General features: G+C 58.9%; 2 protein-coding genes across 4 annotated transcripts; both read right to left on the bottom strand.

The window, feature by feature from the left end:
- Positions 1-710: 710 nt before the first annotated feature.
- On the bottom strand, positions 711-11,486 carry BAP1 (BRCA1 associated protein 1). 3 transcript variants are annotated; one of them, XM_054281101.1, is made up of 17 exons: positions 11,410-11,486; positions 9,170-9,199; positions 9,017-9,071; positions 8,290-8,422; positions 7,802-7,921; positions 7,271-7,332; positions 7,059-7,201; positions 6,448-6,526; positions 5,701-5,824; positions 5,438-5,555; positions 4,890-5,077; positions 4,432-4,565; positions 3,367-3,839; positions 3,091-3,248; positions 2,296-2,388; positions 1,703-1,775; positions 711-1,429 (listed from the first exon to the last, which is right to left on the bottom strand). In XM_054281101.1, the coding sequence occupies exons 1-17, from the start codon at positions 11,444-11,446 to the stop codon at positions 1,296-1,298; spliced, it is 2,154 nt and encodes a 717-aa protein (XP_054137076.1). In that variant the 5' UTR covers positions 11,447-11,486; the 3' UTR covers positions 711-1,295. The 3 variants fall into 3 exon arrangements, with proteins under 3 accessions (XP_054137076.1, XP_054137077.1, XP_054137078.1); XM_054281102.1 differs by having other exon boundaries at positions 3,145-3,248; XM_054281103.1 differs by lacking the exon at positions 7,802-7,921.
- Positions 11,487-14,794: 3,308 nt separating this feature from the next.
- SEMA3G (semaphorin 3G) lies at positions 14,795-26,307 on the bottom strand. Its single transcript, XM_054280727.1, has 16 exons — positions 26,220-26,307; positions 22,841-23,001; positions 21,806-21,868; positions 20,220-20,339; positions 19,550-19,640; positions 19,352-19,468; positions 18,987-19,129; positions 18,794-18,908; positions 18,612-18,681; positions 18,286-18,430; positions 17,799-18,030; positions 17,594-17,685; positions 17,287-17,328; positions 16,891-17,116; positions 16,467-16,606; positions 14,795-16,377 (listed from the first exon to the last, which is right to left on the bottom strand). Exons 1-16 carry the CDS (start codon positions 26,305-26,307, stop codon positions 15,913-15,915), a joined length of 2,310 nt encoding a protein of 769 aa, XP_054136702.1. The 3' UTR covers positions 14,795-15,912.
- Between the last annotated feature and the right edge of the window lie 1,145 nt (positions 26,308-27,452).

The raw sequence follows: 27,452 nt of genomic DNA, 5'->3' as shown, positions 1-27,452 counted from the left end.
ACCTCTTCCATGGCTGGCCATTACAGGATAGCTTTATTCCTTCAGACAGATCCATTATTTACAGCACTTGATATTAGACACAGCAAGAGACAGAAGGATTTTCTTTCCTTCAACAAATACCAAAAGAACTATTTCATAGTCAAGATCTGCACACATATTGAAAAAAATTCAGTCCTCTCCTGTGGCAGCTCCACCCCAGGACAGTGCTGGGGAGCAGGGCTCACCTCTGGTATCTCAGATTTCTGCCAGGCTCCTGGGGGCTGGCAGGAGGCAGCCAGGCTGTACCAGCAAGTTCTGGTTAGCAGCCAGCCAGGAGGAAGAGATGTGGGCTCCCTCTGCTGCTGCCCCCATCCCGCCTCCACCATTGCAGCAACCCTGCCAAGAGGCTTTACCAAGCCACAGCCAGAGTCCACCTCGTGCCATGTCCAGCACCCCCAAGGCCACCATCTGCACCCGGTCTGTTCACAATTCACGGGCTTTCTCTGGGGCCTGCTGCAATGCTGTGTGACCCACAGGCATTGCCAGGGCCACAGAGCTGGTCCCAAGGAGAGCAGCCAGGGCAGCAAGAGGCACAGGCCACTCCCAGCACTGCTACAGAGGGCTGGGGACAAGGCCCAGCTCCAGAGATGAGCCTACCCACCCTCATCCAGCAACAGAGCTGCTATGGTCCTCTGGGGAGCCAGGCTACATGGCGAAGGTGTCACCATCCAGCCCTGGGCAGTGCAGTGGGGTGGGTGCAGAAGCAGCTCTGTCCTGGAGCCACCTTGCTAAGAATGGCCAGAGTCTGGGTTAGGACCAAAAATCAGTTTGGGGAAAGGAGGGAGAGGGATAAAAAACATGAACATCATGAAAACATGAACATCCCAGGGAAGCACAGAGCTGAAGGCCCAGACACTGGAGGACACAAGCCACAGCCAGCTGTGGCCAGCACAGCCTCACATGGGCATTGCCAGTGTTCCCACAAGGCCAGACCCATCCCCAGCTGGGTGGGCTCTTTCCCTCCGGTCACAGTCCTCAGCCAGGGCGCTGAGACAGAGGTGACAAGGTCTGGCTGCTGCCATGGTGCGGTCAGGCAGCCGAGCACTCCAGACTCCCTTTGGCTGCAGGGACTCCTCCAGACAGGTTCTTGCCTTTCACAGCTCAGGCGCAGAGAAAAACCCGATTTCCCTTTGTCCCCAGGCTCCACCTGGGCAGAGGGCTTGTCACTGTGGTCCCTTTCCTTGGGCAAAAGGTAACATAGATGCAAGTGCCAGTGCCCAAAGCCACAAAGCCCAGCTGCTGTTTGCCAGGGCTGGCTACTGGCGCTTGGCCTTATAGGGGCGGGAGCGTTTCCGGCGGTCCGGCTTCCTCTGCTTGTGCAGGCGGCCGATGCTGACTCCCTGCCGCCGGCGCACCGAGATGTTCTGCTCCACCAGGCTGGCCAGCATGCCTGCAGGGAGAGCACACACACGGCCTGGAGGGCTGGGATCACCCATCCCACAGGGCAGCCCTGCCTCTCTCGCTCAAAAGCCAGCACTGGGCAGCTCTTGGGACTATGAAGTGGAAGGAGAAAGCAGAAATCTGTGGCTCCCCAGGTGGAGCGTCAGCCTGTGCCCCAGGTCTGGCCTGAGTAGGAAGCCAAGCAAGGTGAGCAGCCCAGCTCCCAGCTGCTGCTCCATCACGCTCAGTGCCCCAAACCCTCTGCCCCATGAACTCAGCTCACCTTCCTGGGCCAGCATGGATATGAAGGTACAGATGAACTCGTCATAGTTGTGGGTTCTCCTCTGATCATCGATCTACAAAGAGACAAATCCACAAATAATCCACAAGCAGGGGTAAGGGAGAAGGGAGAGTTCAGGTTAACAGGGGACAAAGAACTGGCATGCCTGGCCCAGCCCACAGACTAGGGAGCCTGAAGCAGGAAGGGCCCCATCTCCTAGCCTATCTTAGGCCAGTGCACAACTGGGACTGTCTCCATCCCAGTTCAGATGCCAGCATGTTCCACAACGACCAGCTGGGAAGAGGTGAAGGTGGGCAGGGGAGGTATCTCTGCTGACTCTCCCCTGCCTCCTATCAGTGCTGATGTTCATCCCAGCACTGTATCACCCTCCCGCAGGCTGCCAGTGCTGGCCCAGGGCTGTGGTCTGTCCTGGTAACAGCTCTGCCCTGCTGGGCTGTTTGGTAACAGGGACAAGACTGAATATTCCTCATCACCATTCTCAGCTGAACCACTCTCCCTCCATTTTTACATAAAACCACCCCAGACAAAAGCCTTTGGGCAGCTAAATCAGCAGCGCAAACAAGCCAGCAGCACACCTTGAATTTCTTCCTCTTCTCTACCTCCTCCTTCAGGCAGGCCTCGTAGTTTGCAATCTCTGCTTCCACACACTTGAGCAGTGCCAGCAGCTCCTGCAGGATCAAGCAGACCAAACATGAGCACAGACCCAGCCACAGCCCAGGAGCCAGCAGGGTGAGCTGGCAGGTGCTCCTCTCTCTGTTAGGAGAGGGATGATTCATCAAAGGAAAAACACTCGCATGGGGAAAATTAGGAGATCAGTTCATTGTAGGGAATTCACTATGGCTAACCCCAGGGGAGATGAGTTCTGCCCCAGCCCCAGGGTTTTGGGACAGGAAAAGGGCTGCCTGTGTCCCAGAATCCACCCCCCACCCTCCAACCCCAGGCTGCTTCCCTTCAAAAATAAAATCTGAAGACTTCCCTTTGGAATAGGAGTTTGTACCCAGCTCTCCTCCAGGCAACCCTTGGTGCCCTTGTGCTGCCTCAGCCTTGTAGTGCCCCTAGCTGGAGGGCACAGACAGGCTGTGAGTTACCAGCAGGCTGGGGCTTGGGGTGCAGGGTCTCACGAGCTCCTGGCCCAGAAGAGAGCACAGCAAGCTGCACATCTCAGCTGCAGAGACAGGGTCTGTGCCCACTACCAAGGCAAAGGTCCCCAAGATGACGCAAGGCACAAAACCTGCACTGCCCTGTGCCTCGAGGCACGGCTGCGACGACACGCGAGGGGACACCGTGCACATGCAGTTCAGCCACTGCCAGCGCTGCTGCGCCTCCGGGTGAGCTCCACGTTCCCAGGGCTGTCGCAGCACAAAACTCACCTTGGGAGAATACTTTTCCCCCCCAGGGTGATCACTGGTCCTGCCAAGTCCCACCTTCTCTTTGCTGTCACTGGCCTCACTGCCCTCCTTCTCCTCCAGTTTGATCGCAACCGGGGCCTCTTCACCGGGCTTGATGGAAGAGGGGGAGTTTTTCCCATCTACACACAGGGGAAGGAAGCGTTAGGAGCCACCACAAAGGACTGGCATCCCCGCTGAAGTCAAAGGACACTGTCCTGTCACCTCAGGCAGGACACCACCCCTACAGCAGGCAGGTACCTGCAGCAGCCAGCGGGCAGAAGACGCCGTCCTCGGTGAGGTGCAGCAGGCCGGAGCTGACGATGGGCCCCAGGTCCCTGACGGCGCGGTTGTAGCGCAGGCAGTCGAGGCGCAGCAGCCCGTCCTCCTCGCCGAACAGCACCTTGGAGATGTGCGAGGTGACGGGGCTGGAGGGGCGCGTGGGGTTGGCCGAGCGGATGGGCGAGCGCAGCGGCGAGTTGAAGGCGCTGCCGATCTCGGAGGCCGTGTCTGTGCTCTCGTTGCTGGGCGTGGGGGACGGCTGGGAGTGCGTGACCACGGCCACGGCGGCGCCGCCGCCGCTCGTCTTGATGGACAGGGGGATGGAAAGGTCCTTCTGAGACTCCTTCAGCTTCTCAGCCAGGACGTTGATGGTGTTGGGCTGCAGCACGGAGAGCTGGCCATCTGCGGCCCCTGCCACGTGCTCTTGCTTCACTTGCCCTTTCCTCTTGTACCTGCCCAGAAACACAGCAGGGGAGGTGAGTAGCTGGTGGAAAGAAGTGATGCCCACCATGGACACTGCCAGCTCTGTGCTCAGCAGTCTAGGCTGCCTGCTGGGATGAAACAAGGTCTGAAACATCACTCCCAGTGCCACCAGCTTCTCTTGCACCACCTCAGCACCACTGAGCCACTCAGCCCCAGGGATCCCTACACTGCTGGGGTCACAGGGTGCTGTGTACCCCCCGCTCTTCTTCCAAAGCCCCCAGTGCTCCCTTGCTGTGACCCCAATTTCCTGACCTCAGCAGCAGTCCAAGCACACCAACACTGTCACCAGGAGCTGAAGTGGCAATCAGCACTGTGGAACCAAAGTTCCTCAAAGCCCCAAAGCCTGCTGCCAGTACACAGTTATTCTCAGGAAGCTGAAATTGCGACTTGGCTGTAAAGAGCTACAGAAGGACTTTAAAAAACCCAGTGAATGAAAAGTAAAATGGCAGGTGAAGAGAAGAATGGAATGATCAAGATCTAAGGAAGGAGGTTAGGGAAGTCCTTGTTGACAGGTCTGCAAATGTCGGCTCCCAGCCCCCCACCCACAGCTCAAGCTGTCACCTGATGGCTGAGTTAGTGTTACGAACTTCCTCCTCATCATCATCATCATAGTCATCCTCATCATCCGAGTACTGCTGGTGCTGTCGGACTGGCACCCGGTTGCGACCCACTCCTGCTGCAAGGTCTTCCTCCTCCTGCAACACACCACTGCTGAAGGCCTGCTGGCAGCAGGGCACCGAGGAAGAACCCAGTGGACTTGTCCTTGGTCCAGCCCAACACCAGGACTTGGCTCTTTAGAGAGGAAACAGAGACCCCTCCCCATTTTTGTTCAGTTTACCCACATTAAGGTAAATCTCCTTTGTCAGGTCAGTCTTTATTTACCCTCTCCCCTTCCAGCCTGGGTTAGTGCTGGGCCAGGCTTAGGCCAGCTGACAGCTGTGGTCCCAGAGAGGGGAGGGAGTGCAGGCAAAGAGCTCAGTTTGAATCAGCTGTGCTGCCAGCCTGGTGCTCAAGCCTACCTGCATGGGGGACTTGGCATAGTTGTGGTTATCCAGGAAGGCTGGCAGTCTCTGCACAATGGGGTTGGGGTTTGCTGGAGGGGCCCCATTGATGCTGCTCGCTGCTGTCTTTGGCACCGGTTTGGATTTGCTGGGTGGGCTCTGCGTGGCTGTGGGGTGGCCCTGGCTGGTGGCTTCATCAGTGCCATCTGCCACACAAGCACAGCACAGCCTTTCATCACCAGCACTGTCATCTTTTACTCCATGTTCTCTACCACCCTTTACCCAGGTGAGAGAAGAGCTCTAACACTCTCCCAGACTGCACCTCCATCTGTCACCGGTGTCCCCAAACTCCAGCCCTCCCACTTTCAAGCTTCAAACCCTCCAACAAACCCCCAGACACACAGGCATCACCATACCCAGCACAGTGCACATAGAGCAGGGCTCACAGAAAAGAAAGTGAAGCTGACAATAAAACTGCCCCAAGCTCCAGGTCAGCCAGCTGTTGTCATCATCCTGTGCTCACCCAAGCAGGCCAGGCTGGCAGCACTGCTGGTACAAGGCCCTACCTGGATGAGTGCTCTCTGGAGTCACAATCTTGCTGCTGGCTGGCTTTGCCTCTTCACCAGGCTGAGACTCCTGAGACTTCTGGGTCTGGATCAGCTCAGGCTGAGTTACTCGGATAAGCTGTAAAGCAAATGACAGAGAAGCTGCATGCTGGACCAGCAATGACCCAAACCACATCCTTCCCACTCAAGCACTGCAGAGCTCATGGGGGTGAGCCAACACCAAGTGCCCAGGCCTTGCCCTCCCTCAGGCTGGGCTGCCCTACCTGCTGCAAGGCCTCCAGCACGGTCTGGCGGTTCATCTTCAGGATGTGCAGCTTGGACTCGTACTTCATCCTGCGGTCAGGCACCACGGCCATCAGGTTGAAGCGGATGTCGTGGTACGGCTCCCTGCAGGAAGGGCAGAGCCCTCAGCCACAGGATCATGGTGACAGCCCCATCCCACCTCCTGCCCAGGCACTGAACACTAACACACCCATGGCTTCTCCCAAAACCAGGTCAACCTCACAGTGGCCAATGAAGCAGTACAAGGTTTCTTCAGCTACCACACAAAACACTCTCAGAGTCACAGGTTAGCTGAGGTAGGAAGAGACCTATGAGACTCATCTGCTCCAGTCTCTGCTCCAGCAGGACCACCCAGAGCTGGTCACAGGACAACATCCAGACAGCTACTGAATAGCTCCAAAGATGGAGATTCCATCTTTAGGCAACCTGTGGCAGTCACCCTCATGCCCAAGCATCCAAGAGGCCCAGCTCAAGACCAGAAGCACCACTCCTTCTCCTATGGATTAGAGCTAACACAGACCTAACCAGGCCACTCCTAAGGCTGTGCAGCATTTGTAGGGATTCTGCATCCCACAGGGAATGCATGCTGTACAGGCAAGAGGCAGAGCACCTGCACCTCTCCATAGGCGACCTCCACTTCCACAAGCTGCCATTCAGAAACCACAGGACAAATAATCCAGGGGAATATGGCAAGGGGCCAGTGCTTGGCCCATGGGCCAGGACATTACCCTGCAGTGGCCAGGCCAATGCGCTCCATGATCACTCTCCTGGCTTTGTCCGTCCATTCCTCGTCATCTGCCCACGGCCCTGTGAGAAGAACACACAGCTGCACTTAGCAAAGCAGGCCATGCTGAAGTAAACCAGGTACAGGACATGGGTACCTTACCAAGGGACTGACAGACAGAAACCTGGCAGGGATAAATAACTGCCTGGATGACAGAACTGAGGGGTCAAGTTGTCAGAGAAGGGAGTAACTGGGCAGCCCAGTGGGATCTGTTTAGACCAGCTGTCTCAACACGTAGTGGTTATTTGGCACAAGGAGATAAATTCTCCTTGCTATATGAAGTTATTTCAAAGCTGAAGGACCTTATGGCCCTGAGCAACTGGGAGGAAAATGGAAAAACAAAAGCAGTGCGTTTAGAAATAACTTTCTAGGCACAGTTCCCAGCCTAGAACCCACAGGCTCCAAAATTAGCTGTCAAAACTCAGGACAAATCTGGGAGCCATTGGAGTGATGCTCCACCAACACCAGATAACACTAAGAAATGAAAAACAATACATTTGGACACCCCAGGGTGCTATTCACCTGTGTCAGCAGGCAGGGACAGGTGGCTCTTACCGTGGTCAATGGGATAGACCTTCAGCCCATCGAGCTCAAAGAGGCGTCCCTTGATGGGCACGTAGCTGACAAAGTGAAACGCCTCCATGGTCCGCACGGCGCTGATCCCGTTCTGCTTCTCCGGCAGGTGCCGTGGCTCTGGCCTGTGAGGGACAGGGGCCATGGAGAGCCTGCCTCCTCCAGATGGGGGCAGCTGCAGGCCCCTCACTCACCTGGCATGGCTGTTGTGGGCCTTGGCCAGCTCCGGGGCGTTGCCGATGGCATAGCCTTTGCTCTGCAGCCAACAGCAAGAGAGAACAGCTGAGAAGTGACAGGGAACAAATAAAATGCTTCACCTTCCCACTCCCTCCCTCCATCTACCCACAGGAGCAGGACAGAAACCCTCAGGCACATCCTCTACCCTTCTGAGTTACAGGTAAAGTCCAAGATGGAAAAAGCACACAATTTCTACTGAATAAATTACAGCTGGAGAAAAACAAAGTTCACAATAGGTCTGAAGGGAGGAGGACTTTTGATGACAGGGAGTAAATGACAGAAGGCTCAGAGCTGTGCCCAGCCTAAAGGGACCAAGGCTCTGAGCAAGGCAAGGCAGGAATATGAGAGAGAAGAGGCAGTCCTGCTGCAGTGTGCAGCCACAGAGGCAGGGAAGGAGCCAGCTCATGAAGAGCATCACCCTAAGATGGGAGCAAGAGGCAGAGCCACCTGTGCCACCCCTGCACAGCCCTGCCCGACCCTGCCCCTACCTCAGGGCTAAAGCCTTTGGTGAAATCCTTCATGCGGCTCAACGTGGGGCCCAGGTCAACATTGTTGCAGTTCAGGAGGACGCTCAGCAGGGCATGGGTGGCACAGGAATTGGGAATCAGCTAGAGAGTAACACAAAAACCAACTTAACCAGCAGGAACAAGGCAGCCTTTCAACAACCCCTGTGTTGACAGTAACCAACTGAAAGCACTGATGCAAGAACCATCAGCACTTGTGAGAGCAGCGACCTGACCTCAGCTCTCATAGGAAGGAGGGAAATCAGTATCACTGAGTGAGCCTCACCATGCCCCATGAGCATCTGCTCACAGTGCAGGCCACAGCCTCCCAGCTCTCACTGGATTCCCTCTAATGTGGAGCTCAGGGAAGAGGAGCTGTCCTCATGACCAGTGCAGCCTGTCAGTCCCACAGTGCTTCCCTGAGGTGCCAGAGGAGACACCCCACACACACCTTCCCCCAGACTGGAGCCTACCTGGTGAGCAAAGAACATGTTATTGACGATGTCATCGTCAATCACCGACGTCTCGTCCACCAGCGTGGAGACCTTGCGGCGCGAGCGGCGCTCCTCAATCCACTTGAACAGGAAGATGAACCCATACACGGGGCTGCACAGAGAAAACAGCAGAGCTCTGCACTAGCCACACCACTGGGCTGCTCTGCACAGCATCAGAAACCTCTGATTCACAGCACCAGTGCCATCCTTCTGGCAGTGACCCTCCCTGCCACAATCCCCCAGCCCGACACTGCTGAGGACACTCCTGTACTGATGCTCCAGGCTCAGCCTACAATCAAGCTTGAACACTTTGGGGATTGACAAGTCTTAAGAGGCTGAAGACAAAGAAATGGGAAAATCCCCTCTGGCCACTGAATGACCCTCCTTTTACACTTACCTTGGATTCATTTCTGAGAGGAATTTAGCAATGGCTTTTAAGAAGTGACAGCCTCAAAGCCTTTTCACAGCACCAGGACAGGGAGAAAGCCCACACTGCAACCACACCACCTCTCCATGGTGACAGGGAGTTGAACCCCTTGGAGGATGTCCCCCAGCTGCCCCAAACCTGAGGAAGCCCTCCTGGTCCATCACTCACAGCTCTGATCTCCGTGCCAGACAAGCTCACACAGCCCCTCTGGACACATGGCCATGAGTTCCCAGGCCCACAGACCACTCTGCTCAGCACAACTCACACTCTCTGACTCACCCTTGGCATTTGCTCTGCAGATCATAAATCTCCTCTACCTGCACTCCCTTGACCCCTGCAGACAAAGGAGAGAGGCTGGTGTAAGGGCTACCAAAAAGGACAGGGTAATGTCAGGCACAAAACCAACTCCTCAGAAAGGTTCCTAGAACTTACCAAAATCTTCAACCAGGAGTGTGAAAAGACCTGAAAGGAACAAAACCAACAGGTTACTTCTGGCTGAAGAGAGCAGAGAGGAAATCCAGTGTCATCATCCCCTGAGAGTCCCACATGGTCCCAGGCCAAGGCACAGCCAGAGATTCCACAGCAGAGGCACCAGAATCACACCCAGTGCCAGAACTGGGGATGCTGACCTCAGAGTGCTCCATCAACCTTCATCCCTCCATCCCCACTGACCATCCTCTTCCTCAAGGGAACCTGAACCAACTCTTCCCTGCCAGAGCCCACTGCAGCTGGCCTGCCAAGTGAGCAGTACAGCAGGGAGCACCTAAATGACACACACACACCTGTAACCAGAGAGATAAATGACTGAAGATATCACTAGATACTTTAAAAAATATAATTTTGGTTCATGTTAGTGAAAATCATTGAGGAGAAATCCAGATCACAGCAACAGGGCTGCAGGGAAGTCCAAGGGCTGAAAGAAGCTCATCTTCATCTCTCTGTCTCTTTGAGGGAACCAAATCCAACAGCCTGTCTCCAATGGCTACAAAATTCAGGAGGATATAACCAGGGGCACAGAGACAACCACAAGAAAACAAGGATTATCAGATATCTGAGCAGCAGCTGCCACTCTGATGCTGGAGCAAAGGCAGTCAGCCCTATTCTCAGGCAGTCACTCTGCCTGTGGAGGAAGCGAGTTCGAGACAGGAATAACAAATCTGCTTTCTTAGCTCCCTTAGAAAGGCTGCTGAAAGCCTGGGAGGAAGTCCAGGGAATACCAATAAGAAGGATTAAATCCAGAGAAACATCCCTGTAAGCAATGGATTTAAGGACCCTGATGTATGTGACTCAATTAAGAAGAGCCCAAGGGGCTTCCACACCAAAGTTGAAATGATTAAAACAGGGAGGAAACTCTTGGGAGCAAAAAGTCTTCATTAATTGAGCAGAAAACATTGTATTTCTTACAGAATGATCAGTGAGAAGCAATATGCTGCGGAAATAACATGCTTCAAACCAGTGGGAGGCCAGGCCATTACACCACCCCCCATCACCTTCCTGGTCCCTTCCAGCCCCACTGTTTTCTCTGGCATATTTCAGCATTTCATTTTACCTCAGCACCCACAAGAGGCACAGCCCTGCTGCTGACAGCTCTCCTGGAACACTCCAACACCCACACCACATCATAGGGCTTGGCTGGACACATCCTGGTGTCCACAAGCTCACACAACACTATGCCAGCAGCCTGCATGTCCCCAGGGCTCTCCTCCCCACCCAAACCTGGATCCAGCGACCCTTCCTGACCAGTAAAGCACCCACAGATTCCACCCTAAGCCCTAAGCAGAGCCAGTGGGGAGAGACTCAGCTACTGGGATGTGCAGGAAGCAGAGAGCAGCACATGGGTCACTCCTAACTTCTGTCCCAGCTGCCACCCCTGCATCCAAACTGCCACATAGCCAAAAAACCCTGCCTCTGCCCAGATATTATCCCCCAAGCAAATAACCTTCCCTCCCAGCTGTGGGAATCCAAACCATGTCCTGGGACTTTCTGCCATGATGAAGGCCAGGAGGGGAATGATTTCAGCCTTTTCTAAGTACCAGTAAAGAGAATAAAGGGCAGCAAAACTGGGGATGACTGGGACACCAACACCAGACAGAATCCTTTGCTGAGTGCAAGAGACAAGGACAATTCCAGAGATGACATTTCCTCACCCACAGCCCCCAAACCTCACCACCCCATCCCAGAGATCACAGGACAGCCCCATTCCACACTACAGCGACCCAGAGGGTTGAAACAACATTTCAGACAACACCAGCTTTAGCCCTAAATCCCAACCCTGAAACAACTCCATCACTCTGCCACAGCACCCACCGCAGGGCAGCGGGAAGGGGACAGCCCTGACTTGTGCTCCCGCACCGCCCCAGCCCCACCGGTGCTCCCGCAGCCCCAGCCCCCAGAACTTCACCAGCACACTCCATCCCCACAGCCCCCCCAAACTTTACCAGCTCATCCCCAGCCCCCCAAAACTCCCCCCGTGCACCCCAAATCCCATCTCTACACCCCACCCGTGCTCCCACATCCCCAGCCCGCCCCTGCAGCCTCCCTGGCCTGTCCGCCACGTCCCCCCCAGCCAGGCCCCGCCGCCCGCGTGTCCCTCAGAGCCCCTTGGCCGCCCGGAGCTGTGCCTCGGCCCGTCCCCGGCCGCGCCCGCTGCGCGGTGCCGTGTCCCGGCTCACCGGGGTCGCTCTCCAGCTCCAGCCAGCCCTTATTCATCTTCCCGCGGGCCGGGCCGCGCCGCCATGTCCGGCCCCCACTGCGGGCCCCGCCGGCGCTGCCCGCTCTGCGTCATCCCACGCGGTGATGTCACCCGGCCGCGACACGCCGCCATGTTGGGGCGGAGGGGCGGGGGCGGGCGGGGGCGGGCGGGCCCGGTAATGGCCCGGGATTGCCTGGGAATGGTCCGGGATTGCCTGAGAATGGCCCGGGAATAGCCCGGGATTGCCTGAGAATGGGCCAGGAATGAGCCGGGAATGCCTGGGAATGGGCCGGGAATGGCCCGGGATTGCCTGGGAATGGTCCGGGAATGGCCCGGGATTACCCGGGAATGGCCCGGGATTGCCTGAGAATGGGCCAGGAATGAGGCGGGAATGCCTGGGAATGGGCCGGGAATGGCCCGAGAAACTGCTCTGAGGGAGAGCCCGGGAATGGCCTGGGGAACTGCTCTGAAGGAGAGCCAGGGAATGGCCTGAGAATGACCCGGGATTGGTCCGGCATGGCCTGGAAAACTGCTCAGAACAGGAGCCCGGGATTGGCCAGGAATGGCCCGGGAATGGCCTGGGAATTGTCCCGGAATGGCCTGGGAAACTACTCTGAGGCAGAGCCTGGGAATGGCCCGGTGTTCCCTGGAAATCTGCTCTGAGCAGGAGGAGGCCCCGGAGCTTACCCATCCATACTGTAACGTTAGGTTTTCGTGAATATTAAAATGGATTTACATGTGTGGTGTTAAAGCAACTTTGTTGTAAAGATACAGTTTGTATTTCTGTTGGTAATTGAGCTTGGTGAAATAGCTGATGTGTGTGTGCCTGTGTTACACTCCCTGCTGGGATGGGATAACATCCCATGGACACAGGATGAGGACACCTGTACAGGTGTGCAGCCATCAGCACTCACTGTCTGAAGGCACTGGGGCCCAAACCTGCAGGTGGTGATAAAATGGATTAAACCCACAGCCAAGGAACACACGTGCTCTAGAAGGGTGGAACCAAGGAGAAGCCATGCTAAACAGTTCCTGGAATGTGTAAAATAGTTTGGGGAAACGTTTAGTATGCATAATTGTTTATGGATATGTAACAGTCTGATGCTATAGAAATGGTACCTAAAGAGTGTTTCCAAATAGCAGGTGTGCTCTTGGCTGAGACACACCCGGCCATAACAATCTTTACTTTATGGGCTTTGTCTCCTATTGTCCTTTATTAACTGTTTAAAGTTTTACAGGACAGTGAATGTGTTTTTCATAGCACAGTGAATGTGTTTTACACGTTCTTCCTGGTGCAGGGTGTGCAGGAAGGATGGATGTCTGGAGCTTATTGCCCCTAAAGCAGTAGGGTTTGTCACACCTCTCTGTGTTTCTGGTGACTGATTTCCAGCCTCTCTTCTCTCCCTTTCCTCGCTGTGTGCTGCTACTTCCCTTTATTGTCTGGGGAGTTCAGCTATTGGCACTTGCTCATCACCTTTATGACTGCAGTTCCCCAGACACTGTGTTACTCAATACTTGTTCAGTTCTGCCCTGTGCCTCAGGGACCCTCTGCTCCCTGTGACACCCCAGAGCACTGCTGGGGGACAGGCCTCCCCCAGAACAGCAACCTGCAGGGCTGCAGGATGGAGCCCGTGCCCCGTGCTCATAACAGGGGCTCTGAAAATTTACATGTTGGGCAGAAAGAAATAGCAAGAATAATAATGTGGGTGCATCTGCCTGCTGGGGCTGTGGTGTTGCTTTGTTTGTCTGTGAGGTTTTTTGGGGATGGTGATGATGATGATGATGGGGCTCACTCAGGCTCAGCAGCCTGAGTTGCCCTGTTGGTGAGGGGCTGCACTGCCCAGCCTCTGATGATGATGATGATGGGGCTCAGACTCAGCAGCCAGGGCTGCCCTGTTGATGAGGGCTGCACTGCCCAGCCTCTGATGATGATGATGATGGGGCTCAGACTCAGCAGCCAGGGCTGCCCTGTTGATGAGGGCTGCACTGCCCAGCCTCTCCTCCCGAGCAGCTAAAGAAGGATGAGAGGGACACAGTCTTCAGCTGCACCAGGGGAGGTGTTGGACATCAGGGAGAATTTATTCACAGCACAGGTGATCAGACCTTGGAACAAGCTGCTCAGGGAGGTGTGGGGTCACTGTCCCTGCGAGTGTTCAAGGCAAGGCTGGCTGTGGCACTCTGCCATGGTCTGGTGACACAACAGTGTTGGGTCACAGGTTGGACTCAGGGGTCTGTTCCAGCCCAGTGGGTGCTGTGATTGTGTGCTGAAGGTGTGAGCCCTGGCCTGGCCAGCAGCCCCACCGTGGCTGCCTGGGAGGCCGGCAGGCTGCCAGCACTTCCTTGGGAAGCGGGATAAAAATAGGAGCGGCTTTGTTCTGGGGCCGTTCCCACGCCTGCCCGGCCCCAAGGATCCCCTCACCCCACCCTGCCCCGGGACAGTGCCAGGCCCAGGTCGGACTGCTCCCCCTGCAGAAACCGGGGTGCCCGGGGTGCTTGTTCTGCCTGGGGTGCTGCCTCCTCCCAGCCCCAGGTGCATGTGGGTGTGCTCATGGCTGCTCAGCCCCTCCCTGGCCATTCCTAGGGTCACAGGTTGCCTCAGGTGGCTGGTGATCACCAGAGACAAGGCTGCAGAATGCTGACCTGAAAAAATCTCTCCTGCTCCAGCCTCAGTGGTAAATGCACCCTGGAGCACCAGGCTCAGCCACTCCAGAGATTTACTGGGAGCAGGGACAAAGCACCCTCAAAAGGAGGGAATATTTAGGGACTGTTTGCTCCTGGTGTCTGTTCCTGCTCAGTTTGAGGCATTGCTGGCCCTGGTGCCACCTCCAGCCTGTCACAGCTCACCTCAGGCCAGGTCCCAAAGGCAGCAGAGCCCTCAGGACCCCTCCTGCTGCCTCCCCCAGCGTGGGCAGCCCAGCCCTGCTCCGTGGGGCACAGGGGTGCACGGGTCAGTGCAGGCAGTGCAGAGCTCTGCTATCCAGGCCCTGGGGAATCACACTGCTGTCTCATTCCAGGCTTTTCACCCCGTCCCTCCCTGTCTCTGCTTGCTGGCTGCTGTTCACTGTGCCCCCCAGGCCTGCAATTATCCAGATCCACGTGCTTGGCTCCATAAATCAGCATCACTCGCGCCGCTCCCCTCCCTGCAGAAATGTCCCAGCCTGCCAGCCCCACCACAGCTCTCCCATCCCAGGAGGTTGCAGGACAGGTGGGACAGGGAGGAAAAGAGGGCAGAACCCCCAGTCCGTCTCTGGGATGGGGCAGTGCTCCCAGGGAGCCGCTGCTGCAGCACAAACACACACGGGGAGGAGAGATGATATCACGACCTGGCTTTGTGTGAGCTATCTATTTAGGGCCTTTTAATTATTATTATTATTATTATTATTATTTTTCTTTCCCGTTCCTGCAGCTCTGAACAATGCCGGTCCCGGCGGGGCTGCGGTTCACACCATTGTGTGGGGCTGCCCTGCCTCAGGAAGGGGCCGATCTTTATCACCCCGGGCTCACTGAGTGAGCTCATGCCGGCTGAGGAAAGCAAGGAACACCTTGCTGGCAGCCTGGAGGTGCCCTCCATGCTCCTACCCCCAACCCCTGCGTTTGGGGGAGGCCCTGGGTGCTGCTTTAGGTCTGCCAGGCAGCAGGAGCCCACCCAAACCAGCCCTGCAGGGCCACCCACCAGCAGAAACCACCCCCGGTGTGCTGCAGCCCCCCAAACTCTGCTGGGGCTGCCCTCTGCCTGTCCCTGCTCCCACCTGGGCACAGTGACAGTGGTGGCATTAGTGCCTCTCCCAGTGTTTACCCAGGAACAGGTCTAACCTGCCCACAGCCGTTTGCTTTTGTCCCCAGCCCTGTCCAGCCCTAAAACTGTGAGAGGGGTAGTGGGGAGCTGCACCCAGGAACAGCTGGCACTGCTGAGCGTGTCCCAGTGCCAAGGGAGGGTAGGCAGGAGCCCTGTCCTTCAGGACACACCCTGGGTGGCACAGCACAGCTCTGGCTCTCCAGGCACAGCAGGTGACAGAGCTCCTCCTGCACACAGAGGCTTTTTGGGATGATGCTGGCTTTCCCCCATACAGATGAGCAGGCATCATCTTCCCCAGGCTCTGTGCTGGTGTGGAAAGAGCCTGGAGCCATCAGCCGCTCCCCATGGCACCACACATGGCCCCAATATTCACAGAGGGACCCAGGCAACACCTGGGTGACAGCATGGCCTGGGTGGCACTGTGCCACTGTGCCCCAGCCCACCCAGGCACCACGGCCCCCACCTGCTGCATGACCTGCAAGAGCAAGGGGGGCCAACGTGTCCTACCTCACTGCCTGTTTGTGAGGTGACCCTGCAGCCCCTGAGGGTGACAGGGACCTGCCCATCCAGGGGGACCAGGCAGGCAGCACTGCAAGCCACCCAGCAGCAGGTGAAGAGGCCCCAGCAGCAGCAGCACAGGGAGCTGGTCCCTGCCCACGGCTGCCCCACATCCGTCCCCTGCCCTCCCTAAGTGGCCGGTGCGCGCCGGGGCACGCGGTTCCTCTCGCTGTGGGCTTTGCCTGTCCGTCCCTTCTTGGCCACGTCCACGCCAGCCAGGACCAGCTTGGCCTGGGCCAGCTTGCTCTTGCGGTGCTGGGGGCGGCTGCTGCACCAGAGGCGGGCGCAGTACTCCTCCACGCTCCGCGGGTTCGGGGAGCTCACCAGGTGCATGATGTCCTTGAACCAGCTCTTGGGAGCCTGTGGCACCAGCCGGGGCTCGGGGCACAGCAGGGCTGGGAGCTCGTCCCCCGGGCCCCGGGGGAAGGAGTGAGCCAGCTGCTGGCTGGGGATGACCCTCAGGGCGGTCTTGGCCACGGTCTGGGTGAAGCCGTGCTCCAGCGTTTTGCAGTAGTAGGTGCCGGCGTCGTGCCGGTGCAGCCTGCGGAACAGCAGCCCCTGCTCCGTCTGCACGATCCGCTCGTCCGTCTTCACCTGCGGGCCACCGGGGGTTGGGAGGGTCCGGGTGTGCCCCCACGTCCCTCCCGTGTCCCCACATCAGGAGCAGGGCAGGGGAGCCTCACCTCGTCCCGCTGCTCATCAGGGGGCCTCTGGACAAACCACTGCACGCTGGCCTGCGGGGAGCGGGGCACGCACTCCAGGAAGGTGCTGTTGTCCTCTGCCCCGTAGAGCACCTTCTCCTCAACGCTCTCAAAATCGTCCACTAGGGCAAACACAGGCACGGGCTGGCAGGGAGGGCACAGCCAGGCTTCCACCTGCCCAGGGTGCCAGCCCCCCTTGGCCACCTGCCCAGGTGCCATCCCCTTCTCTCCCAGCAGCCAGCCCCAGCCCCAGCAGCACCCACCTTCTCTCGGGTCATGCCCTGGTCTCTGAGATGGGCAGATGAGGGTGCCCACATTGCACCCTCTCTGTGCTAGGGCTGTGCATGTCAGGCCATCCTGGGGCACTGTGAGGAGCCCCCCAGCCCTGGGGCCCCCAGTGTCTCACCGGTGAGGTTCTGGTCCAGGCACTGGTGGGCAGGGTTGGCGTGGCGCCCGTCCTGGCGGCGCTGGCGGCGCTTGCCCGAGGGCTGGTAGTGGGTGCAGGCAGTGCCATCCCAGGCACAGTAAGGATCCCTGGCCAGGCAGCACTCGGCACAGGCAGTGCCGTAGGACTCACACTGGTGCAGCCGCACCTGGGCCACGCCCAGGCTGGAGCCCACGTAGAGCGTTTGCTGGGGGAACAGCACCAAGGTGGTGAGGTTGGCAACCCCCATGGGCTCGGTGCCCGGGGGCCCAGCCAGGACACCCCAGGGCACACATGACATGGCTTTAGGAGGCTCGTGACCACAGCTGGACACCTGCCTGGTCCCCAGCCCCGTGGCTGAGCCTTGTCTGTACTCACACGCTTGACAGAGATCTCCATCTGGGTGATGGGCACAGGCATCTGTAGGGGAGGAGAGTGGACATCAGGCTGGCATAATCCCCACCACAGACAGCCTGGCTCATTCAGAGCCACCAGGGCTTGGCAGAGCATCAGGAATGTTTTGGGGAGGGTGAAAATACCCCCAGCCAGCCTCTGCCCTCACAACCCTGAGACCTTCCAGTGACCAACAATGCAGTGACAGCCCTGACCCTCCATCCCTACATGTGTCCCCAACCTAAGCCCACCCCACTGCCCCCTCCCTTGCAAGTGGGGCAGTAAATGTCACCTTAAAAACCTGCAGCTCCTCCAGGATGACTTCTTCAGTCACGGCTGAGTTTGTCTTCTGCATGACCACCACCTTGAGCACCGAGCCAGCATCTGGGGGCCCAGGAGGATGGAGGTGTGAGCACCCTGCATCTCACAGCCCAGGGGGTGCCCACTGGGACCCCCAGCTCTGCGGCTCCTTCCTGCACTCTGCCCCTGCTGCTCACCTGTGCCGAGGAAGAGGATGTCGTGCTGCCCGTCCTCGGCCTCCACCCTGTCCACCACGAGCTGGCGCAGCCGCTGGGGCAGGTCAGTCTTCACCAGGAGGGGCCGGCGGTGCCGGGGCAGCACGGGCTGGAACATGAGGGGGTGGGCACGGGCAAAGTGCAGCACCTCGTCGGGGAAGTCCTTGGTGGTGCCGTACTGCCGCCGGGGCTCGTTGGTGGTCTTGCTGGGACACTGCAGGGACAGAGGGGACCAGCTCAGCCCAGACACCCAGCACCCATCACTCCTTCCCCCTCCATCGTCCCTCAGAGATGTCTTGGGTCCCTCTCTGCCCTCCTGTTTGGCATCCATCTCTTCCACCCCTGTGCCAGAGCTTGGCAAAGCACCAGCTGACCTCTCCAGCAGGTGAGAGATGGGCATGGCTCCATCACCAGCCCAGAAGAGCAGCTGGAGGAGAGGAGGGACCTGGAGCTCCAGGGAGTCACTCACCACGCCCGGCCGTGGGTAGGGCACCCTGCCCTCATAGGCAGCCCACTGGTGATGGGGGCTCTCCCGGTGGGCAAAGGGCCCGTTGAACACCTCCCTGATGTTGGCCATGCGGTACACACAGACAGCAGAGCCCCGGAAAACGTGGCTGCAAGGGGACAGAGAGGGGGTTGAGCAGAGCCATGCTTGGCACTGCTGGCAGCAGGGACACTGACATCCCCAAAACAGATGGGGAGCAGCCAGCAATCCTTGGTGATGGTGACAGTGACAGGGCAGGTCATGGGAAGCTGCAGCTGGATGTCCCCAGAGGCTGGAGCTGGAGCACCCACCTGACAGTGCTGAAAAGGGCATAGATCTCTGGGTTCTTCCTATCCTTCGTCCTCAGCAAGAAGACATCCTCTGGAAATGAAAGCATGGGCTTTTTCCTGAAATCCAACTAAATGACTAGCCCCAGTGAGATACAGCTCCATTTGTACAGAGCTGTATCTCACTTACTCAGCTCACTCCTTACCCAGCTCATCAAAGTAGGTGTCAATGCCATCAGGGCCGGGGACTGAGCACACCAGCCGGGCCTTGTTGAAGGTGCTCCACTTGTTGACCAGCACCCTCTGGCCACCAGCATCGTTCTGCAGGGACAGGGAGTATCAGGGCGACTGCTGTGACTGGTGCATCCCTGTCCCCCACGGTCCCCACCAGCATCCTACCACACAGACACGCCCCACACGGCTGACAATGGCGTGCTCCCTGCTGTCTGCCTCCACCACCTTCTCCGTGAAGAAGAAATAGGCTTTGTCATTGTCCCGGTCATCGTTGTCTGGGATCAAGTGGGCTGCCACAAATTTGGGATCTGCAAGCAAGAGCCAGTCATGTCAGGTAGGGAGCGAGGGCACAGCCACCAACTCCAGAGCCCCAGTCCATGCTGGGGCTGGATGCCAGCCAGCACCACCCCCAGACCTTGCTGTCCTGGTGCCTGTCCCTGCTCTTAGCTGGCATGGGGGATGCTGCAGCACAGCCACAAGGTTGGTGGTCCCTGGCTGGGGGCAGTGGAGGGGCAGAGGGCAGCTGTTACCGTGCAGCAGGCGCTGATCCACCTCCGTGCGCAGGGCGGAGCGCGTCCCCATGCTGCGGAACACGCCGGGATCGCGGCCCAGGAAATCTGCCGTGAGGCCGGCGTACAGCTCCCCTCCTGCAAACACACCCAGCTGCTGCCACGGGGACCGGCCCTGGGACACCCCCGAGGCCCCCATGTCCCCAGGAGGACACCCACCGATGACAGTGCTGGCGAAGGCGCGGCTGGGCTCGTGCGGGCACCGGCCCCGGCCGCTCTCCACGCTGGTAGGGTCCAGGCTGAAGGTGTGCTGGGGAGGGAGCAGGCAGGTGAGCCCTGGGCCATGCAGGGACCACCTCTGCTCCCTGCCCCACCTGCACCTCAGGGCACCCAAAGGACCATCTGGAAGCAGCATCCACGCTTTTTGAGGCAAGACTGATCCCATGAGGGTGCATGGCAGCTGAAGGGGACCCACCAGCCCCCTTGCTTGCTCGCCTGCCTGGCCAGAGTGACCATGGTACAGACAGGCCCAGGCTGTGGGGAGGGCTTTGAGGGGTGCCCTGCCATTCCACCCCAGTCAACCTGATTTATGAGCAGAGAGCTGGAGAGGAGAAAATGCCACCCCCACCTCAGCCCCTGGCAGGACACCAGCCCCTGGGGACAGGTCCATAAAGGGGATCCCAGGCCAGACAGGTGGGAAAGCTGGACAGGGAGTAGCAGAAGGACAAAGGGACAACAGGGAGCTGGTTCCTGACACTCCCCCCTACCAGTACTCAGGTTAGAGCAAACAGCACATCCAGCATCCCCCTGCAGTCCCAAAGCCCTCAGGAGAGAGGCAGGCAATGGGGACCCACATTCCAGGGCTGTCCTGCTGGGGATGCTGCCCTACCTCGCCACGGTGCCCCACGTAGACGAAGGTGCACATGGGGTGGAAGGCGCCTGTCCCGCAGGCCAGCAGGTGTGTCCGGTTGTAGGGATGCAGCACACGGACATAGTTGGCACAGTCAGTCTGGGGGACAGCAGGGACAGGAAGGGTCACTGACTATTGGTGCTGTGCCCACCCCAGCTCCCTACCTCAGCCTGGGGCCCTGCCACAGTGGGTGAGCCCCAGCCCTGGCTCCCGGGGCTCCACCCAGGCTCCACCCAGCCTGGCGCCAGGGATCTGGGGTGGCAGCTTGTGCCCGCTGACAGGGCTTGCATGGACTTCATCTGGGTGGGCCCCAGCCCATTGCAAAACTACAGGGCTTTTTACTGCTCCTCCTGCTGCCCAGAGCATCCCGGGGAACCACACAGGATCCAGCTGCCATCTCCTGCCCACAGGCACCTGTGCACTCACCCTGTGGCACAGTGCACGCTGGCCAGGGCAGCAATGTCACCTGCCCTGCAAGCTGCACACCCTGCCCCGAACCCCTGGCGCCCAGGACGTGACCAGATGCAGGGACATCCTTCCCCGTCACGTTCCTGCTTACGCCAGGGATGAAACAAAAGGAGGAAACAGTGGAGACAGAGACAGAGACCCACAGGCATCCTGGGCTGCCTCCAGAACAGCCCTGCTCGCTGCCGTCTGGAATTGTCCCCTTCTCTGAGGGACGGCAGCAGTGACATTCCCAGGCTGGAGACCTGCCACCTCTGACTTTGTGCATTTTCTCCTGGCAGTTCCCATTGGAAAAGGGCTCCCATCCTTCTCCACCATCAGCTTGGCAGCTCCCCGGCCAGCACCAGCCCTGCCTGCTCTCCATTGTCCCCTCCACAGCGGGATGCAGGCCCCTCCTCTGCTGGGAACACCGCTGCCCAGCCGCCCCGGGGGCTCCCAGCCTCCTGCTGTTTATTTTCCCTTTGCAAAGAGCCTCTAAAATAGCAAGGGGAAAAAAATATATGTTCAAGAAAAATAAAAAGTTGAGCCTGGCCTGGCTTGGATCTGTCGGTGAGAGCTGGTAAAATAAACACAGAGAGCAGAACAGGGACTCCTGGGAGTAATTTGTCTGGGCTAGGGGAGCCTTGGGGACTTTCTCCCCGCCACAGTCCTGCTTCATATCGGGCAGGGGGATGCAAAGAGGGGTAAGGTTTAGGGAACAAGGTCACCAAACCAGTTACAGATTTCCCACCATTGGGGACAGCCAGGATGGGGCAGGCAGTGTTGCTGGGGTCTGGAGCACAGCATGGGGGTTTGGGTCCCTCCAAGCTGCAGTCCCAGAGCCCAGCTATTCCTGCCTGCTTGTGCTGCCACACTGGGACAAGCTGGCCACCACTCTGTGAGCAGAGCAACTAAGACAGGATTTCCAGAGCCTGGAGCAAGCCTATTGCATGGCCAAGACTGGCCACAGATTCCCTGCCTCAGTTTCCCTCTTGCACCAGGATTAACTGGCCCCTGAGCCCCAGGGCCATCCCTGGCAGGTGACATGGCACAGCCCCAACATGGGGGGACCCATCTGGCACCCCCAGCTCACAGCAGAGCACACATGGGGAGAGACTCACCCCTGGGTCCTTCCCCTTCTGAAGACACTCCTCCGTCTGCCCAGGGCGGGGTGGCCAATAGATCTGGAACACAAAGGGTCTGCTGGAGCAGGGAGGGGGGCAGCAGGCACCCAGCCATGCAAATCCACATCCCCAGGCTGCCAATGGCAAGGGGACAGAGAGAGGGACCACAGCTCCCTGGAGCCCACCCAGCCCAGGACTCCCACCCCACAACCCCAAGCAGGACCCTTCCTCCTGGGCAGATGCAGCCTGGCAGTCACAGCCCACAGCTGGGCTGGATTTGGGTGGTCATGCTGGGAATGGCTGGAGCTGGCCTGGAAGGGGGTGGGCTTGTGGGTGGCCTGGGGAAAGGGTGCCCAGGGGACAGCAGGAGTGATGGAGTCCCTGTCCCCCACAGCCTTTGGCAGCTTGGGTACACAAGCCCTTGACCCACTGCAGTGACCCAGCTCGCTGAGGGGCACTTCATTTCCTCCTCCTCTCTCTTCAGCTAGAAACAGCCCAGAGCTGTGTTTGAAAAACAAAAAGTCAAAGTGGAGAGGGTGAAAGAGGAGGGGAGCCAGCACCCAGCATCATCATTCTGGTTCATCACCTCTCCCACCAAGGAACCACGAGAGATTTGGGGGCTTTGCCAGGTGAACCCTGGCACAAGTTCTTGCAGTGATGGATCCCTTTAGCTCCTTGTCTCTGCAGGCTTTCAGCTGAATATTTGCCCTGTGAAAGGGATGCCCAGATGGGGATGGGCATCACTCCATCTCCCAGTGGCAGTTTCTTAGAAGAGTGGAGTCCAAAACAATGCTGAGTGCCCAGCTCACTGGTGAGCTGCACCACCAGTCTCCTAGGCTGATGATCATGACCAATTGCCAGCTAATTTCCCTCCAGGCACTACAAGTTTACAGAATAATTTCGAGGCACTTGAGATGAGGCCATCCCCAGGGCAGGCCTTGCTGCAGAGTAACTTTGCCCGGCTCAGCTGGACACTGACAGGCCCACAGGGGGCCAGGGTGGGGACAGACACCTCAGGAGCACCCAGCTCACCTCCTTGGCACCTGCAGTGGCCCCATCCAGGAGCAGGGAGTAGAGCACATCCTTGCCCCCGAGGAAGAGCCGGTCGCGGTACTCGTCCAGGTAGAGGCAGCGCAGGCCCAGGGAGCCACGGTGGCCAAAGAACAGCACGGAGCGGTTGGAGGCTAAAAGCTCTGCCAGGAAGAGGTGAAAGCATCATCAGCAAGAGCCATCCCAGCCCCAAGGGTTCCTCTGAGCTGCTGAGTGTCATGGAGTTGTGCTGGAGTCAGCAGAGCTGCTCACAGCCACCCCAGCCTGCAGCATCTGTCTCATGGACACCCCAGCCTCAGCCTGGCTGGAGTGCTGCTCTCCCTGCCAGCCAAGGACAAAGCTGCAGAGCCAGCAATCAGCAGCAGGGTCCCAGGAAAGGCTGCCACCCCAGCAAGGTTTGGCTGAACCAGCCCAGACTCCCACTGTGGCCGTGCCACAGCAAGCTGGGCTGGGCAGTGCCACCAGCCCCAGGCTGGGATGGAGGCGAGACCGGACACGGGGTGGGTGCAAGGCAGGTCCCGTCCCTGCTGGGTGCCAGCCAGGGACACAATAGCAGGCACCCAGCCAGTGCCATGGGGAAACTGCCACACAAAGCCCGCTGCTGCCAGTGCCACCAGAACTCAGTAGCAGGAAGGTTTCCTCCATGGCACAGACCAGGCACCTGGGGAGAGGCACCAGCATGGGGGTATCCCAGGGATGGACATCACATCCCAGACAACAGGGTCTGACAGTCAAAGCCCCCAGAGCAAGTCCAAGCCTGAATCTCGTGCAATGCCTCACAGTAATGACAACACAGGGGCAATGGCTCAATTGGTTTCAGTAGGAAATTACTTTCAGGGTCATCGAGCCGGCACAGTGGTGCCCACAGAGCTGCCACAGCTGCCAGAGGGAGAGGGCGAGAGGGAATGCCTCAGCTTCACAGGGCTCTGAGAACCCACCCCGACCCCAGGCCAGGCCACTGTGCCTGCCAGACAGAGGAGAGGACAAAGCACCATTGATGAGCACAGCTCTGTCACCAAACACCCTCCAGCCCGGAAGGCTGCCAGCCACTGCAGCTGACCCCAGGGAAAAACCTAGCCCCAGCACCTCCCACACATGCACACATGTCCCCAGAAGAGGGAGATGATGCTGGGACAAACCCAGTCACCACAGGTCAGGACACTGGGCTACCAAGTCCTGCTCTTGCTGGGGGGACATTTGTCACTTCCCAGCAAGGAGGTGGCCAGTGACATAATTCCCATTCTGGTGGGAAATGCCTCTTCTAGGCCCTGCAAGGGAGGCAAGGCCCATCCCCAGCAGGGGACAGCAGACACCTTCACCCCACCACACACCCCATCCCTGCTCAAGGGCAGTTCCAGCGCCCCAGCTGGTGATGGCAGGGGCATGGGGGATACAGCCCCAGCGCTCCATCCTCACTGTAAACACCCCTGTGCCTGCAAGCAGGGCTGGCTCCAGGCAGTGCTGGTCCCTCCACCCAGTCTGGCACCCTCCTCCCTGTGTCCTACAGCACCAGGTCCTCCCACATGGCCGGGTCCAGCCCAGGAAAACGCTGTCGTCTCCTTCTATTCTTGCCCAGCAATAATATTTTCCCAGCTCAAAACAACACCGGCAAAGTCGGCAGGCTCCTTTCATTGTTTCAGGCAAGGCTTCCCCTTCTCCCCTAGACCTGGAGAATTCCTCCTGCACCTCGGGTTACACTGGCTCAGTCCCCAGGGACCAGCCCTTTGCCATCCCCATCCATCCCTGGGACACCCTCACCCCAGGGTGGGGGTCCCTGGGGAGGGACAGCAAAGAGCACAGGACAATACTGCTGGTCCTTTCAACAGCAAAATGCTCTTTCTCCTCTCACATGAGCCACTGCTGGAAGTGAAAACAAAAGGGAAAGAGTGTCTGGAAGTGTGAGGGAGAGCTGGGTACACGGCCACCCCTGCACCCACAGCACCGTGCCTGTCCCTGTCACCCCACAGAGTCACCCCACAGCCAGAGCCAGCAGCCACGCAGAGCCCAGGACGAGGAGCTCTGCACAAACAGCCTGAGCTCGCCACGGTTTTCATTTCAGAGACTCTAATGTCTTTAATTGAAATTTTCTTTTTCTTTTTTCTTCCCCCGGGGAGAAGGCGGTGGCAGAATTTGTTTCATGGGAAATTTCAGTTGCTGTTTCCAATTTGGAAAACGAATGGAATAACCAGCTTAAGGGAAAAAAAAAAAAAAAAAAAAAAAAAAAAAAAAAAGAGCAGCTTCCAAAGGTGGCTGGCTTCCCGTGTGAGGCTGAGGAGCTTCCACCCCGCCCCGGGCAGCTCCTCGCACCTGGGAAATGGACTTTGTGCTGGAGAGGATCAGACACTGAGCCAGACACCGAGCCCCGCGATTCACCCCTGCTGAGACCCCAGATCCCCTCACCCTGTGCCAAGGCCAGCCTGAGGACACCGGGTCGCGTCCCGGGGCAGAGCCATGAGCCACGCCGGGCTCGCAGGATGAGGGATGGGGGGCACTGCGTGCCTCAGTTTCCCGTTCCACAGAGAGGCAGCTCTGGAGTCACCTGCTGTGCCCCAGGACAGAGCAAGGGGTGCAGCCAAACCCGGGAACCCCCAGCCCAGGCAGCAGAGGAGCGACTTTCCCTGGCCCTGCAGCTCCCGAGGCTCTGGAAGTGCTGGGCTGCCCAGGTCTGTCCCCCTCCTGGGAAGGAAGGGGGAAGATATACATTATGTAATTTGTTTTATGTTGCATTTTTTAGAGCAGGTTCATTGCTTTGAGGCCGGGAGGAGACTGGGGCGCCCCAGGCTCTGTCAGGTTTGGCTGGAGCAGCCCATGGATTAGGCTGGCAGAGCGGGGGATGCGGCGAGCCAGAGCAGGATCACAGGGAGAGCTTTAATTAAACCCGAGCGCTGCCCCCGCACCTCAGCGCGACGGGGCTCGGGGGTGCACCGGGACCCCCAAACAGCCGGGGGCAGGATGCTGAGCACCCGCCCGGCACAGGAGCCAAAGCGTGCGGGGCCAGGACCCTGCCGTGCCTCAGTTTCCCCGCACGTCGCGTGGGAGCCGAGCCCCCATGGCAGCGGCGGGGCTGGCGCGGAGCCCGGCGGCACCGGCACATCCCTGTCCCCTGTCCCCGTCACCCCGCTCCTCTCCTCCTCCTCCTCCTCGGGGGTCCCCTACGTCCCGGTGGGGAGCGGAGGGTGCAGAGCAGCCACCCACGAAACCCCAGCCAGCCCGAGCCCCCAGCACAATCTGCCCACCAACCAACCGCACCAAAACCGGCACTTGGGAGCAGCGCCCGTTCCCCCAGGTCCCAACCCTGTCCCCTGAGGTCACCCTCGCTGGCCACCCCCGTCCCGCAGCAGGTGCCCCCGGCCCGGCTCACCGCGGTAGGACAGGCGCAGCCGGGGCAGGCTGAGCCCCGCCGCCCAGAGCCAGCACAGCGACAGCGACACCACCACGGCCACCCGCATCCCGCCGCCGCGCCCTCGGCCCGCCGTGGCACCGAGCCTTTATGGGGCCGCCATCCGACCGCCCCCGGCCCGCCCCGGCCCGCCCCGGCCCGGCCCCGCCAAACCCCGGCCCCGGGCGGCGGGGATGCGCGGGGACACGGCCCCATCTCCCGGGGGGACCGGAGAGCTCCGCGCACCTCGAAGTGTCCATGCCAGCGACGCTTTAGTGCAATACAACAGCTTTAGACGTCATTGCAGTCCCCTTCCCCCAAGTGACCCTGGCAGCACCTCAGGCTCATCCCCGAGGATGGGGAGCAAGGCAGGGAAGCTCTGGTACCCCAGCCTCGCACCGCTGGAGGAGCAGGAGAGGCCACACAGACCTGCCCCCCGGAAGGATGCTCGGCGTGCTGTGATCTCCCAGCATCAGCAAGCACACAGCTGTCAGTCCCATCTCAGTGCCAGGCAGGCTGGGGACAGCAGGCCAGCTGGGGAGGGGAATGAGTAGGTTGCCATAAGGGGGGCATAGGGTGCCACAGGTAGCCCTGGCACCCCGACAGGGCAGGGGAAAGCAAAGGTGCCAACACCCTGGGCAAGGATCCTGGCCAGCAAGGACCCCACGGTACCCACACCACTCCCCCAGGGCTGCTGGGTCACTGGATGAGACCTTAGAATCCACACTGGCTTCCCGTGGAAGCCTCATCACACAGCAAGTGTGTCCTACACCCAAAGACGCTGGACTTCCCCCTGCACTGGAGGGAGGGGAAGGAGCAGAGGAGCTGCTGGCTTCTCCCTCAGTGCTTCATCACCACCAGCCTCATCTGTCCTCCCAGCCCAGCACAGGGCATCCTCATTACTTCCAACCCCCCAAGGGTTCCAGCAACTTTTTTAATTAAAACAGAGGTCAGGAGGCTGGGGAGCCCTGGCCCACCCCCACCTTTTGTAATGGAGCAGCTCTGGCAGCCTCCTGAGCCATGTAAAACCACCCCAATTCACTCTTGGCCCTTGGTTTCCCCAGGAAGCCGCACGGCCAGGACAGATCCCACAGCCAGGGGCACTGGGAGCCGCACAGGGCTGGGAACGAGCAGGGAGGAGGAGCAGCCAAGGCAGCTCTGGCAGGTGAGCAGAGGTGCCTGCCCAGACCCGCTCGCTGCCTGCCCTGACCAGAG

Source organism: Melozone crissalis, unplaced genomic scaffold (genome assembly GCF_028551555.1).
Source record: "Melozone crissalis strain CALT ecotype California unplaced genomic scaffold, PUWL_Pcris_2 ptg000029l_1, whole genome shotgun sequence".
Lineage (NCBI taxonomy): Eukaryota > Metazoa > Chordata > Aves > Passeriformes > Passerellidae > Melozone > Melozone crissalis.
The sequence above is the reverse complement of the archived record's forward strand: the minus strand, read 5'-3'. Positions and strand labels throughout refer to the sequence as shown.